At 37.3% G+C, this 12804-nt stretch overlaps 1 protein-coding gene across 1 annotated transcript in view; it reads right to left on the bottom strand.

Annotated features, from left to right (window-relative positions):
* TOP2B (DNA topoisomerase II beta) overlaps nucleotides 1-12804 on the bottom strand; it is a 46292-nt gene that overhangs the window by 22409 nt on the left and 11079 nt on the right. The window contains exons 7-19 of the mRNA XM_065876820.1: nucleotides 10092-10265; nucleotides 8120-8221; nucleotides 7900-8037; nucleotides 5874-6012; nucleotides 5389-5546; nucleotides 5131-5256; nucleotides 4090-4200; nucleotides 3897-4002; nucleotides 2353-2462; nucleotides 1928-2020; nucleotides 1717-1831; nucleotides 505-626; nucleotides 144-292 (exon numbers count right to left, since the gene is read on the bottom strand). Of these exons, the coding sequence (XP_065732892.1) occupies nucleotides 144-292; nucleotides 505-626; nucleotides 1717-1831; nucleotides 1928-2020; nucleotides 2353-2462; nucleotides 3897-4002; nucleotides 4090-4200; nucleotides 5131-5256; nucleotides 5389-5546; nucleotides 5874-6012; nucleotides 7900-8037; nucleotides 8120-8221; nucleotides 10092-10265 (1643 nt within the window). The remainder of the gene's footprint in view (nucleotides 1-143; nucleotides 293-504; nucleotides 627-1716; nucleotides 1832-1927; nucleotides 2021-2352; nucleotides 2463-3896; nucleotides 4003-4089; nucleotides 4201-5130; nucleotides 5257-5388; nucleotides 5547-5873; nucleotides 6013-7899; nucleotides 8038-8119; nucleotides 8222-10091; nucleotides 10266-12804) is intronic.

Here is a 12804-nt window from a genome sequence, read left to right as displayed (position 1 = left end):
TCTATATGTGATCAAATAATTTGGAACATTCACCCTCAACATAATATCCAATCACCTCTCTCCGTAGTTATAATTCTATCACACAATTTAGTTCCAATAAACTTCAAATAGAGCTTTATACCACTATATCAGCAAATGATTACCTTAACATCGTGAAAATGTAACGAGGACTTGCAGCATCTTTGCCCCCGTGAAGCCGAGTTCCAAACTGACCGATGGGCTGAAGCAAGTTAATGTTGTTACTCCCCACAAAGTTCTGAGCCAAGTTCACGATAGTCATCATCAGTGCTTGCTGCAGAACAGAAACAGACAGAATACAACATTCACATTCCAGATTTTCTAAATGGATTTCCTAATTTTTATTAAAACCCAAACTCTCAACTCTTTTACATTTTCAAAGAACTTATAAAAGAAAAAACACTTCATTATGCTGAATTATCCTTCTCCTATCCTCCTTCATGACCATAAGTATAGTTCTCAATTAATTCCAATCTCCATGCTTACTTCTCCATGATGATAAGCAGACATCTCGGCAACAGATCCAGCCAACTGTGCAACTTTTACTTCGCGTTTATCATTCCTCTTGAAACAGGTAAATAAAACTTTTCGTTGGCCTGGTTTAAAGCCTATTTTTAAAAACAACAGCCCTCTTTTAAAAATATTGCTCGGGATATAGTTGTAATGTTTCTTTTAGTGACAACAATGTTTTACATATTCAAGAGAAAAAAGCAAAGATATAGTTTGCTTCCGAAAAATAAGTAAAATTGTTTACTTGACATTCTGTAACAAAACGAGTACATACTAACACATTTTATACCATCTCAATCTATTCCAAAGTGAAGAACCAATAGAAAGACACCCTCCGGTCTTAAAGAACTGCTCAGTGGCACCAAATTCCTTTCATAGGAGTTCCCGAACACTCATGTGAGCATTCTTCTTGCTCTAGGCCAGTGAGCACAGTAATAAACTTTTCAGTATATGCTAGCTATCATCATCATCAACGTGGGCCCAGAGCATGGCAGAAGCAAAAGGATTATAAAATATGGCCACTTTCCTTGAGAATTTTACAATCTAATTGAGGAGGAAAATTAACACAAATAAAATAAGAGGCACACAATTATCGGCATAGACGTTTATAGGCATCTGAGACCAATTTAGACGGCGATTATTAGGGAAGACATCAGAGGACGGATGTAACTCAAAGCTAGAACTACATGGATTAGTAGAACCATCTATTATTAGCTGAAATACCAAGGAACGTGAAGATCAACTAATCTGCTAAAAGTTATAAAGCTCAAAATGCTCTAGATAGAAGACTAAAATCTGCTCTAAGTACCGGGTAGCAGTTTAACTTTTCTGTCAAGTTAAATAAGTTAAAAGCATTAGGTTTTGGGTATTGAGGAGTAAAGGTGTTTTTAAAATTCAGTCTCCAATAAATACTTCAGAACTTATCAAAATCACATTTTACTTTTTATTTTAAAAAGTCTCCAACAACTTGGGGCAAAAGCTTTAAAATTCTGCAAGTTAATTTTCTTAAAAAGTTCAAAAAGGGTTTGAAAAATCCAAATAAACAATATAAAATTTCAGAACTACTAAACATCTTGAGAGCAACTTCAGAATTTTTAAATTTATTATAAGGATGGGTTAAAGTACATTAAATTAAAATATACTCAATGACATACAAAAATGAAAAAGTGTTAAACAAAAGCTACTTACCATCAACAAGAGATGGTATAGACCTTTCATTGTCTGAGTTTGAGAAGAGAATCAATTCCTTGTTGATGAAATCATTGTAAGTCAAATGCTTTGTTGCTGTACCATATAAAAATTGCTAAGAGAAAAGTTATATAGCAATTATGTCACGATTACTGCATGAATTTTAGCCTTTTTCTCTTTCTTCCCCAGATCACCACTCTTTATGACTAACCTCTGGTAAGCCATGTAACCTACGCTGTCTCCGATCTTCCATAAAATTTGTTAACCATTCTTTTCTGTCATCGATCTTCTTCTTACTGAATGCCTGAAAGATTCCAGGTAACAATTTCATACATTAAAAATAAAAAGAATTTCATTATAAAATTAAAATTTATAAAGGCAAATAACTATTAATTTCTGGGAAATTAGCTTTTTTCCAATATGCTTTTATCAAAAATACATTTCAAGAGTGGTGTCTGAATTAAAGAACTATGAAAGCAGGCCATAATCTGCGGTGATGGGGAATGACACCAAGATTAACTAGGTTGGGCTTAGAATTCTAAAGAGACTTATCACAGAAAACCAAGATTGGAAGAAAAGTATGGCAGAAAGAGGGAATGGATATTAGGAGAGATTTTTTTAAATGAACTTTGTTACCAAGGTAATGGCAGCATCATCTTCAGGACCAGCATATCTAAATAAGATGCGGTGCCTTTCCATATCAGCAAAATATTCCTTGGCTTCCTTAGCTGTACTGGTACCCAACCCTGCACAATTTTAAAAATAAAAGTGGAAACAAGCCAGACAGAGACAAACAAATACTGTATGATCTCACTTACATGTGGAATCTAAAAAAAAAAAAAATCTATGTCAAACTCATAGTAACAGAGTGTAAAACAGTGGTTGCCAGGGGCTGGGGGGAGAGGGAAATGGGGAGATGTCAGTCAAAGGGTACAGACTTTCAGTTTAAGATGAGTAAGTTCTGGGGAATCTAATGTACAGCATAATGCCTACAGTCAATAATACTATATTGTATACTTGAAAATTGCTAAGAGAGGGACCTCCCTGGTGGCACAGTGGATAAGACTCCACGCTCCCATTGCAGGGGGCCCAGGTTCCATCCCTGGTCAGGGAGCTAGATCCCATATGCATGCTGCAACTAAGCGTTCACATGCCGCAACTGAGAAGCCCATGAGCCACAACTAAGGAGCTGGCAAGCCACAACTAAGGAGCCCGCGAGTTGCAACCAAGGAGCCCGCAAGTCACAACTAAGTAGCCCACCTGCCATAACTAAGACCCAGTGTAACCAAATAAATTAATTAAAGAAAATTGCTGAGAGAAGATCTTAAAATGTTCTCTCCACAAGAAAAAAAATATATATAGGGATAATGAGCAATATCCAGAATAGGGGAAATTACACAGGACAAACAATCCAACTTTTTGAACAAATAAATTACAAGAAAAAAATATGAAAAGAGAAGTAATGTATTAAGATTAAATAGACTTATCAAACAAAACCAATGTGTGGGCCTTGTTTGGATCCTGATTCAAAAAAAATAAAAACTATAAAAATGAACATTTTAATACAGTCAGGAGAATTTTAACCTGGATTGAATATTTAAGGTTATTAAAGAAAGGTATGATAATGGTATTATGGACAATAAAATAAATTCTCTTAGAGATGCATACTAAAGTAGTATAGAAATAATTAATGCCTGGAAGTTATTTCAAACTAACGGGGTGGCAATGACAAGAGTTCAGATGAAACAAGATTGGCTGCAGAATGGTGACTGTTTAAGAACACGGGGAAGCCCATTATACCACTCTCTCTACTTACATAAAATTTTCCCTAACAATTTTTTTTTTTGCGGTATGCGGGCCTCTCACTGTTGTGGCCTCTCCCGTTGCAGAGCACAGGCTCCGGACGCGCAGGCTCAGCGGCCATGGCTCACGGGCCCAGCCGCTCCGCGGCATGTGGGATCTTCCCCGACGGGGGCACGAACCCATGTCCCCTGCATCGGCAGGCAGACTCTCAACCACTGCGCCACCAGGGAAGCCCCCTAACAGTTCTTTAAAAATCAGCCATGGCTGTTTCTAAAAGCTAAGAGAGACAAACTTTCAAAATATTTTACAACGCTCTCATAAAAATAAATTTACGTCAGTAGTAACTTCACAAAATTTAAGTGTTTTAGAATACAAACCTTTGTAGTATTTTATTTTCCAGGCTTTCTGGTTTTCTATATGTTTTTTCCACTCATCAAATTCAGGAATACTATAGAAGGAAAGTTCCTGCTTATTTTTGCTAGCCTTAAATGAATAATTAAAAAAAAAAAAATTAGATTTTCTGCTACTGTTTAAGACAACAGTATAAAAATATATTAATGTAAATAGTACCTTTACGATAGGAGTAATGAACTCTTCAAGAAAACCATGCTTCAAAAGTGATGGCCAATTGTGATGGATGAAATTAATAAGCAGGCCTTTTATGTGAGAACCATCTTGATCCTAAATAAATGTTAGTAAAGAGTGCTATAATAACTTATGAAATATAATTACTTACAAAACCAAATTTTTAGATGTATGAATGCAGCGATGAGGCAAAATTCCATTCAAATTTTACCACTGTGCTTTACAAAACATTCTTTGGATGATCACCATAAAGAATTTTTTTCTTAAAATTCAAATAAAGAATATAGCAAAGTGACAGACTAAATCTTTCTGTCATTAAATATGCTACCATTTTTTTTTATAGTTTGCCCAGATTTCACTAAAAGAATGATTTAAAGATGGAAATTAATGAAACAGGGTTATAATGCTACTTCACTGGAAGGAGAAATCCATGGAGTACAGGTATTCAAAAGTCTTCTCTTAACATAAAAACTGATAAATTTCTGCTTAAAACTATACAGCAGCTGCTCATTGAATATTTTCTCTAGAAATCCTTTCAATTAGAGGATGTAAGAGACAAGCAGTTGGATGCATGTGGAATTCTTCCTTTTCAATTTTCTACTTCTTTCCTAATTACTGCCATTTCACTATTCAGGTCCTCCAATTTTTTTGTGCATGCCAAATTATGCCATCATATACAAATGTTAGCCATTATCCTATTGATTAATCTTTCTTGTAAGTTTCACCATTTCCTTCCTGCTTATAGATAGGTGGGCTTCAACCCCATAATACTACAGTGTGTTCTACTCTTCCCATACTTATTGCATTTAAAAATATTTTTAAAATACCTAACCAAAGAGGTGGTTACCATAAATTAGATAATGTAGAATGTGCTTCACACAAACTGTGCCATTAAACAGTATCTTCCCCCGGATGTAAACACAATCACTTCTGCGTCCACCATCTTGGGACAAATTTCATGAAACAAATATCAAAAGGACATTCTGAAAAAGATATGTTTTAATATGTGGCAACTTTTAAACTAACCTGATCAGTCATAATCATAATCTTCCCATAGCGTAAGGTTTTCAGCGATTCTGCATCATCATAACTTTTCTTGTATTGTAGACCAACTATCTTAATGATATTGTTTATTTCTGCATTCTCCATGATCTGTGCAAATATGAAAAGGACGGAAAGTATTTTAGAGTGTCTCCAGAGACCAAAGGTGAGTCGCAGGGATGCATAAAATTCACAGTGCTAGCGAGGCACTCAAGTGCCGCGGGCACGGGCGCAGATACGCACCTGCTTGTGAGAGGCCTCCCGCACGTTGAGGATCTTGCCCCTGAGGGGGAAGACCCCGTACCTGTCCCTCCCAATCACGCCCAGTCCGGACACGGCCAGCGACTTAGCAGAGTCCCCTTCCGTCAGTATCAGCGTGCACTCCAGGGAGTGCCTGCCACCTGGGGGCAGAGGACACACATTCCAAAGTTCTCCAGTCCGCCCATGACAGTGCGGAGCCGAGAGACTGAGAGACTGATGATCGCAGTGACCACGGAGCGCTGTAAGAGCATCTTACACCATGCTCAGGGTAACTTAAAAATTAAGTGCATTTTATGGAACTCCAGCCCCCCCCCCGAAAATTAGTAATCTGTGGTACATATGGCAATTTTAGTGAAGTAAAACCATACTCTGAACTTAGAACCCTATGCTCTATATGTGGAAAGTTAAAACAGTCTCTAACTGAATAAACACAAACTTAAAATCTAAAAAACAAATCTGAAACTTACCAGCATCGTTAGCATCGTCCAGTTTGGGAATACCTTTGATTTTACTGTACTTTACTGATGAACACTTCTTGTTCAGCTGCGTCTGAGCCTTAAATTTCACCCAGTTCAGGATACTTTCCACAATGCCACAGTTAGAGGCCTAAAAATCAAAAAGTAATAATATACAAGCAAGCCAGAAGTTCATACGCTTAGCTAAAATTAGTGTAATACTTGGAATCTGTGCAGTTATAAGGCAAAACAATAGTAGTGATGATAATAATTGTGATATATGCTGGTAAATATTATTCTAACTACAGTAAAACCAACTCAGGCAGCTATTCACAATGACCTACTGTACTGAAATGTAAACACATGAAAAAAAGGCCGACCTTACTACATATGAAAAAAGTTCTATTACAATAAACTCCATAAGAAATATACATAGCTTTTGTTACAAGTTAGTTTTGTGAAAATTAACACAGTAAAAGCTGATCCACCTTTGAATTTACTACCTGGGAAATTTTAGACACTGACATTTTTGATGTCCCTCAACACAAAAATGTGAATCTTGAATTCCCTATGACAAAGAAATATTAACATGAAGGGAATATTAGGATAAACTCAAAGATCTTATGGGAAATTCCCTGGTGGTCCAGTGGTTGGGACTCTGTGCTTCCACTGCAGGGGGCACGGGTTCAATCCCTGGTCGGGGAACTAAGATCCCTCGTGCCTCATGAAGTGGCCAAAAAAACAAAAACAAAACAAAAAAACCCTTATGAATAGTCCTTATTTTTTTAAAAGTTTGGCACTAAGGATTTCAACATTACATATGTGTCATTCTGCAGTGAATTAATGTGTGACAAGATGTCAAACCTTCCCCACCTCCCCACAAGAAAAAGTAAAGCGTCTCCAAACAAAGTTGGAGTTATTTATTTTTCATCAACCTGGGTAGTATGATTTTAGGTGTATGAAATAGTTTTCTGGAATGTTTCAGATATAAAAAGTGAACTATGTTGTCAAATCTAAACTTTCTCTGCCAAAAATGAAAATGTGTAAAATCTAAAATCAAATTACAACTGTTAATGAGGGCAGAAATTTGGGCTATCATTAACACTGGGTTATCTGTATTCAGAATTCATTACGATTAGACCCAACAGTACTGTTCTATAGGCCTTTAACTAAAACCTAAAAAACAACTTTTCTTTTTGTTTTTAAGACCCTACCTTTGAAATTCCAAAACCAGAATTTGATAAAAATATTATTTCTACTGCAATTACATGATACTCCTCCAAAAAACTATAAACTTCCAAAGAGGAGGGGCTGTAATTTATTCATCTTTACATTCCCAGGGCAAACATATTTAAGGGCACTTTAGATAGGATCATTTAATATATGTTTGATGGTCCTGGTGAACAAGAGAACTGAGGCAAATCTTGCTGATACATAAGAGGCTATGAGAAATTATTAACAGCCCCAAGGCTCAGTTATAAATAGAAGATTTATTATTTATTTATACTCTCACCTTGTTTCAGAAAAGCTAAGGCAGCCTAAATAAATATGCACAAAGTAAAATGAAATTTTAAAATATGTAGAATATGGTAAATTTTGTTATGCATATGTTACCAAAATTTTTTTTAAAAAACTACATAAAGGTAAAAATCAGTATATGAATTTGAAGTAAGTAGAAAGGATGAAATCAGGAGTCCTATAAGGACCTGTACACTTTTTAGAGGCAAATCTGTCTTTATAAAGGACAATGCGAAGCTAAAAACACAGTTACATGAGTCCCCACTTTAATGCTTGGCAAAATAATCGACTGCTTTATGAAACAGTGTCTATCTACCCTCTGAAGTTTTCAGAATCAAGCATACCAGTTTTTAGTATAAGTATGCCTGTACCCACAATTAATATAAGAAAGAAACTAATCCAAATAATTAGAATGATTTAGAATAATTAGAATAAATCAAGAAAACTACTTAATCAACTCTCAATAAAAAAACAAAAAACAAAACAAAAAACACTGAAAAATAATACAGATTTTACTCACTGCTTTAAAAAACTTTTCTGACAGTTGGCATTTGGATCCAAAACTTTTGGGCTGCAAAGTCATGTTTTCCTTAGTCTGAGAATCAAAACTTGGATTTTCGATAAGGCAGTTAATAAAAACCCATATATGGTTTTTTACCTGTTGAAAACATATCAAAAAAGGTCAATATCAGAACTGATATTATTTAATAATTCAACAGAATATATAAAACATCACTTACTTGAAATGGTTTCACTGACACACCAGCTTTGTTCTTTTTCTTAACTACTTCAATCAGTTTACCAACAACTTGGTCTACTACATAATCCACATGCCGTCCACCCTGAAGACAGAAAAAAAATAGAATCCAAAATCTTCTATAGTTAAGGTAGCAAAATAGTTACATATTCATTTTTTTCTAGAATGAGCGTTTAATCTTCACCACAACTTTGTGATTCAGTATGACTATATTATTAACCCTATTTTCCAAAGAGTTAAAATGAGTCTCAGAATGCCAGAGTTGGGATTTAAAAAATAAAGTCTTTTTGGCCATAGAGCCAATTAGCAACTCCATAAGACTCCATACAAAGTGAAAGCAATCAAATAAAAAGAAAGATGGAGGGCCTTCCCTGGTGACGCAGTGGTTGAGAGTCCGCCTGCCGATGCAGGGGACACGGGTTCGTGCCCCGGTCCGGGAAGATCCCACGTGCCACGGAGCGGCTGGGCCCGTAAGCTATGGCTACTGAGCCTGCGCTTCGCAACAGGAGAGGCCACAACAGTGAGAAGCCCGCGTACCACCAAAAAAAAAAAAAAAAAAAAAGAAACATGGAAGTGAGAATAAACACTGGCCTGGTGGTGGCAGTAACACTCACAAGACTGACACTTAGGGACCGTGGCAGCCATTGACAGTTGTCCATTCAATATCCATTCTCTCCTTTTACCTTATGACAAACCCCAATTTGTTTGTTTTTAACTGGCAACATACCCAATTAAAAATATTCACCAATCTAGACTCCCTCGCAGCTAGAGGTAGCCACTTGACCCAGTTCTAGCCAGAGATGCTAGCAGAGGTCTACTGGATGGGGCTTCCAGAAAAACTATTGCATTCTTTTTTTTTTTTTTTTTTTTTTTGCGATACGCAGGCCTCTCACTGTTGTGGCCACTCCCGCTGCGGAGCACAGGCTCCGGACGCACAGGCTCAGCGGCCAAGGCTCACGGGCCCAGGCACTCTGTGGCATGTGGGATCCTCCCAGACCAGGGCACGAACCTGTGTCCCCTGCATTGGCAGGCAGACTCTCAACCACTGCACCACCAGGGAAGCCCCAAAACTATTGCATTCTTGATCAAAGGGGAGAGGCTCTAGTTGGCATATGCATTTGCCCAAACTCATTCCCTCTCCCTAGAATTTGGAAGGATGCAGCATGAGAACGAAAGCCAAATGCTAAGGGTGGCAGAAGAGTAAGCCAGGAAGAGCATAGGTCCCTGATGACACTCTGGAGTCACCGAACCAGACTAACACTGCCTACCATCAGTCCCCAGTCATACGAGGAAGAATAAAACCTTTACATGTTTACAAACCACTGTATACTAGGTTTCTGTTACACATAACAAAATGCAATCATATCTGATACAGATTTCTGTTGACTAGAGAAAGTGATGCTAGATTATAAAAAAAAAATAGAAAAAAAAATAAGTTCAAACTTGAACGAGTGACAAAGTGACAGATCACTGCATTAGCTTATTCTAAAATACACACTTGTCGTGCCTAATATTTTACTATGGTCAATGGATAAATGCTTATAGATGAGAAGAATTTCATTTGATTTGGAAATTTAAAAGGCTACAGAAAAGGGTTCAAACTCCTCAGAATGGCAGCTAACACATTTCACAATCTGACACCAAAACAGACTCATCCCCTATTATTTGTTCTTTTACACTCAAAACTCAGAGAACACAGAATAAGGAATTTATCATTCTAAATGTCATAAGATATAAATGTATTCAATTATTAACACTAATCATATAAACTTATTTCTCAATGGATGTTTAAACTATAAGACAGCTATTTCATAGAAAATAAGCTTTTCTATTCATAAGTCAATTTTGATTTCACAAAAGCAGATTTGGGTATTTTTTGTTTTTGTTGTTCATTTTATTGTTTTTAATGAAGCACTGTTCTACCACTGACTTGGAAACAGAATTAGTGGACTTACTTTTGTTGTTGCAATGCTATTTACAAAGCTGATTTGCTGGAATCCTTTTTCACTCAGTGTGAGACAAACATCCCATCTTTCATTTGCAAGTTCATGAATAACTTTTAGGGCCACTCCAGTTTCATCCAACTTGTCTTTCACATAAAGATCTACATAACTGCGAAATCCATTTACCTAATAATTTGGAAAACAAAAACAAGAAACAATTTCTCTCCTACTGGCAGCTGAACTAGGTGAATGCCAACAGGTACTCATACTCTCATTTCCCCTCATTCACAACACCTCTCAATCTGCAGATCCCAACCTTATTCTACTCCTTGATTTCTGCCCTTTAAAAAGGAATTCATTTCCACATGTACTTGACAAAGAGAGGTTATGAAGGGACAGCTGGACAGGTAAATTATTATAAAATTTTTCAAAAGTTTAAATTTTTAAAATGACCAAGTAGACCTCTAGTTTGAGTTGACATGTAGAGGACAAAGAAGAAGTTTTCTTCTCCTTTACAAGAAAACAGCTGGTCAGGTGACAAATTTTTTATGTATCTTCAAAAGCTTGGGATCACAGGACAGCTGGCCATCCTAAGTCTGAAGACAGAAAGGTGTCTGTAGGGAGACACAGAACCTAAGCCTTTTGCTTAACTGGGACAGAAGCTACTTGGTTATATAAGCCCATAGGAGCCTTAAGCCAGAGCTTCTGATTAACTGCTACAGGACACATGTGGACCGGCATGAGAGTGTGAAGAACTTGAGGGCTGTGGTCAAAGGGTTCCTACTCTTTTCCAGGAACCGTAGAGCAGGTTTTCACAGGGCAGATCAGAGAGAATCTAGAACAAGTTCCCCCCATGGGGCCAGCTGGGGGAGAAGAGCAGCCACTGGGAATCCCACCCAGACCCATCTCCCTTATCAAAAAGAAAAACAAACAACAACAACAGCAAAAAACCCCTTAATCCACAGGGGGAAAGGGCACTGCTGGAAAGCCTTGGTGAAGTATCACTGCAGCTGGGATGAAGTAATTCTGCCCCAGGCCACCCCACCTCACCCCCATCTCATTTAAGTTTACATTTTTAAAAGGCTTATTCTGCAGGGCAGGGAGCCTAAAGGATACTGAATGAGAACACTGGCAGTTACCTGCTGCAACTAGGGCGAGAGAACAGAGGACAAAGGGACAATCCCCACCTCCAACGGAGGGGCAGACACTCTTGTGAATGCCAGACCCCTGAGACACAGGCTCACTGTGTGCTCTGAAGCCGGAGACTTAGTCAGACGTGGGGGTCTCCACAACCTACAACCAGGCTAGCAGGCCTCGAATAACAACAGTGGTTCTCAGCTGGAAGAGCAACACGAGACAGACCCTCCTTGAGGGGCAGCTCCAAGGGAAGGCCCAAAGCGAAAAGAAGGGACAAAAAACATTCTAAAGTATCTGGTGCCCATAGCAACAACAGACTGCAAATACGGCCCAGTCTCTGTCCAGATTAACATGAACCCTCACACTAAAGCCTAGGTACTCCATATCTATTACCCTATACAACATAGCTGATTTTCAGCAGAATCTTACAAGGCATGCCAAAAGGCAAGAAAAAAACAGTCTGAAAAGACAAAGCAATCATCAGAACCAGACTCAGATGTGTCATGGATGTTTTAACTATCAGATAAGACATTTAAAATAACTATGGCTAATCTGTTAATCTCCAGTAGAAAAGGCAGACAATATGTAACTTCAGCAGAGACAGAAGCTTTAGGAATGAATCAGTTGGAAATCCTAGAAATCAAACACAGTAGAAGACAAGAAGAATGCCTTTGGCAGGCTCAGCAAAAGACTTGAAATAGTAGAGGAAAGAGATCAATGAACTTGAAAATAGAGCAATAGAAATTAAACTGTAACACAAAGAGAAGAGAGTGAATAAAGCAGAGCAAAACGTCCAAGAGCTTGGGACCCTACAATATATGCATAACTGGAACACCAAAAGGAAAAGAAAGAAAAGCATGTAAGAAATATTTGAAGAAGTAACAGCCAAAAATTTTCCAAAATTAGTGACAGACACCAAACAATAGATCCAAGAAGCTCAGAAAACACCAAAGAGACTAAGTACCAAGAAAACCAAAAAACACCACCAAAAAAACCAACCAACCAACAACAAAAAAAACCATATATACACCTAAGCATAGCATACTCAAAGACAAATAGAAAATCTTCAAGGCAGCCGGAGGAAAAACAAACACTTTACCGAGGAAGAAGGATATGAACTACAGTAGAAACCATGCAAGCAAGAAGACAACGGAGTGACATTTTTAAAGTATTGAAAAAATTAAACTATCAACCCATAATTCTACACTCAGTGAAACTCTGTATCCTTTGGAGTGAAGGAAAAGAAAAGACTCTCTCAGACAAACATAAACTGACGGAATCTATTGCCAGCAGAACTATTCTACAGAAAATAAATATTAAAGGAAAATCTCCAGGCAGAAGGAATATGATTAAGATCAAAAACTTAGATCCACACAAAGAAATTAACAGCATTGGAAATGGAATAAATGAAGGTAAAATATAATTCTTTATTGTATTTTTAATTACTCTAAAAGATAACTGACTGCTTAAAGCATTAACAACATCACTAGTTGTGGAAACATTTCTGCCATCATTTCTTCAAATATTTCTTCCACCTCATTCTCCTTCTTCTTCTGTTGTTTATAGCACATGTAAAAGTGAAATGTAT

The sequence above is a fragment of the Phocoena phocoena genome, chromosome 4, assembly GCF_963924675.1.
Source record: "Phocoena phocoena chromosome 4, mPhoPho1.1, whole genome shotgun sequence".
Lineage (NCBI taxonomy): Eukaryota > Metazoa > Chordata > Mammalia > Artiodactyla > Phocoenidae > Phocoena > Phocoena phocoena.
Note: the sequence above shows the minus strand (reverse complement) of the source record. Positions and strands in the feature narration are given on the sequence as shown.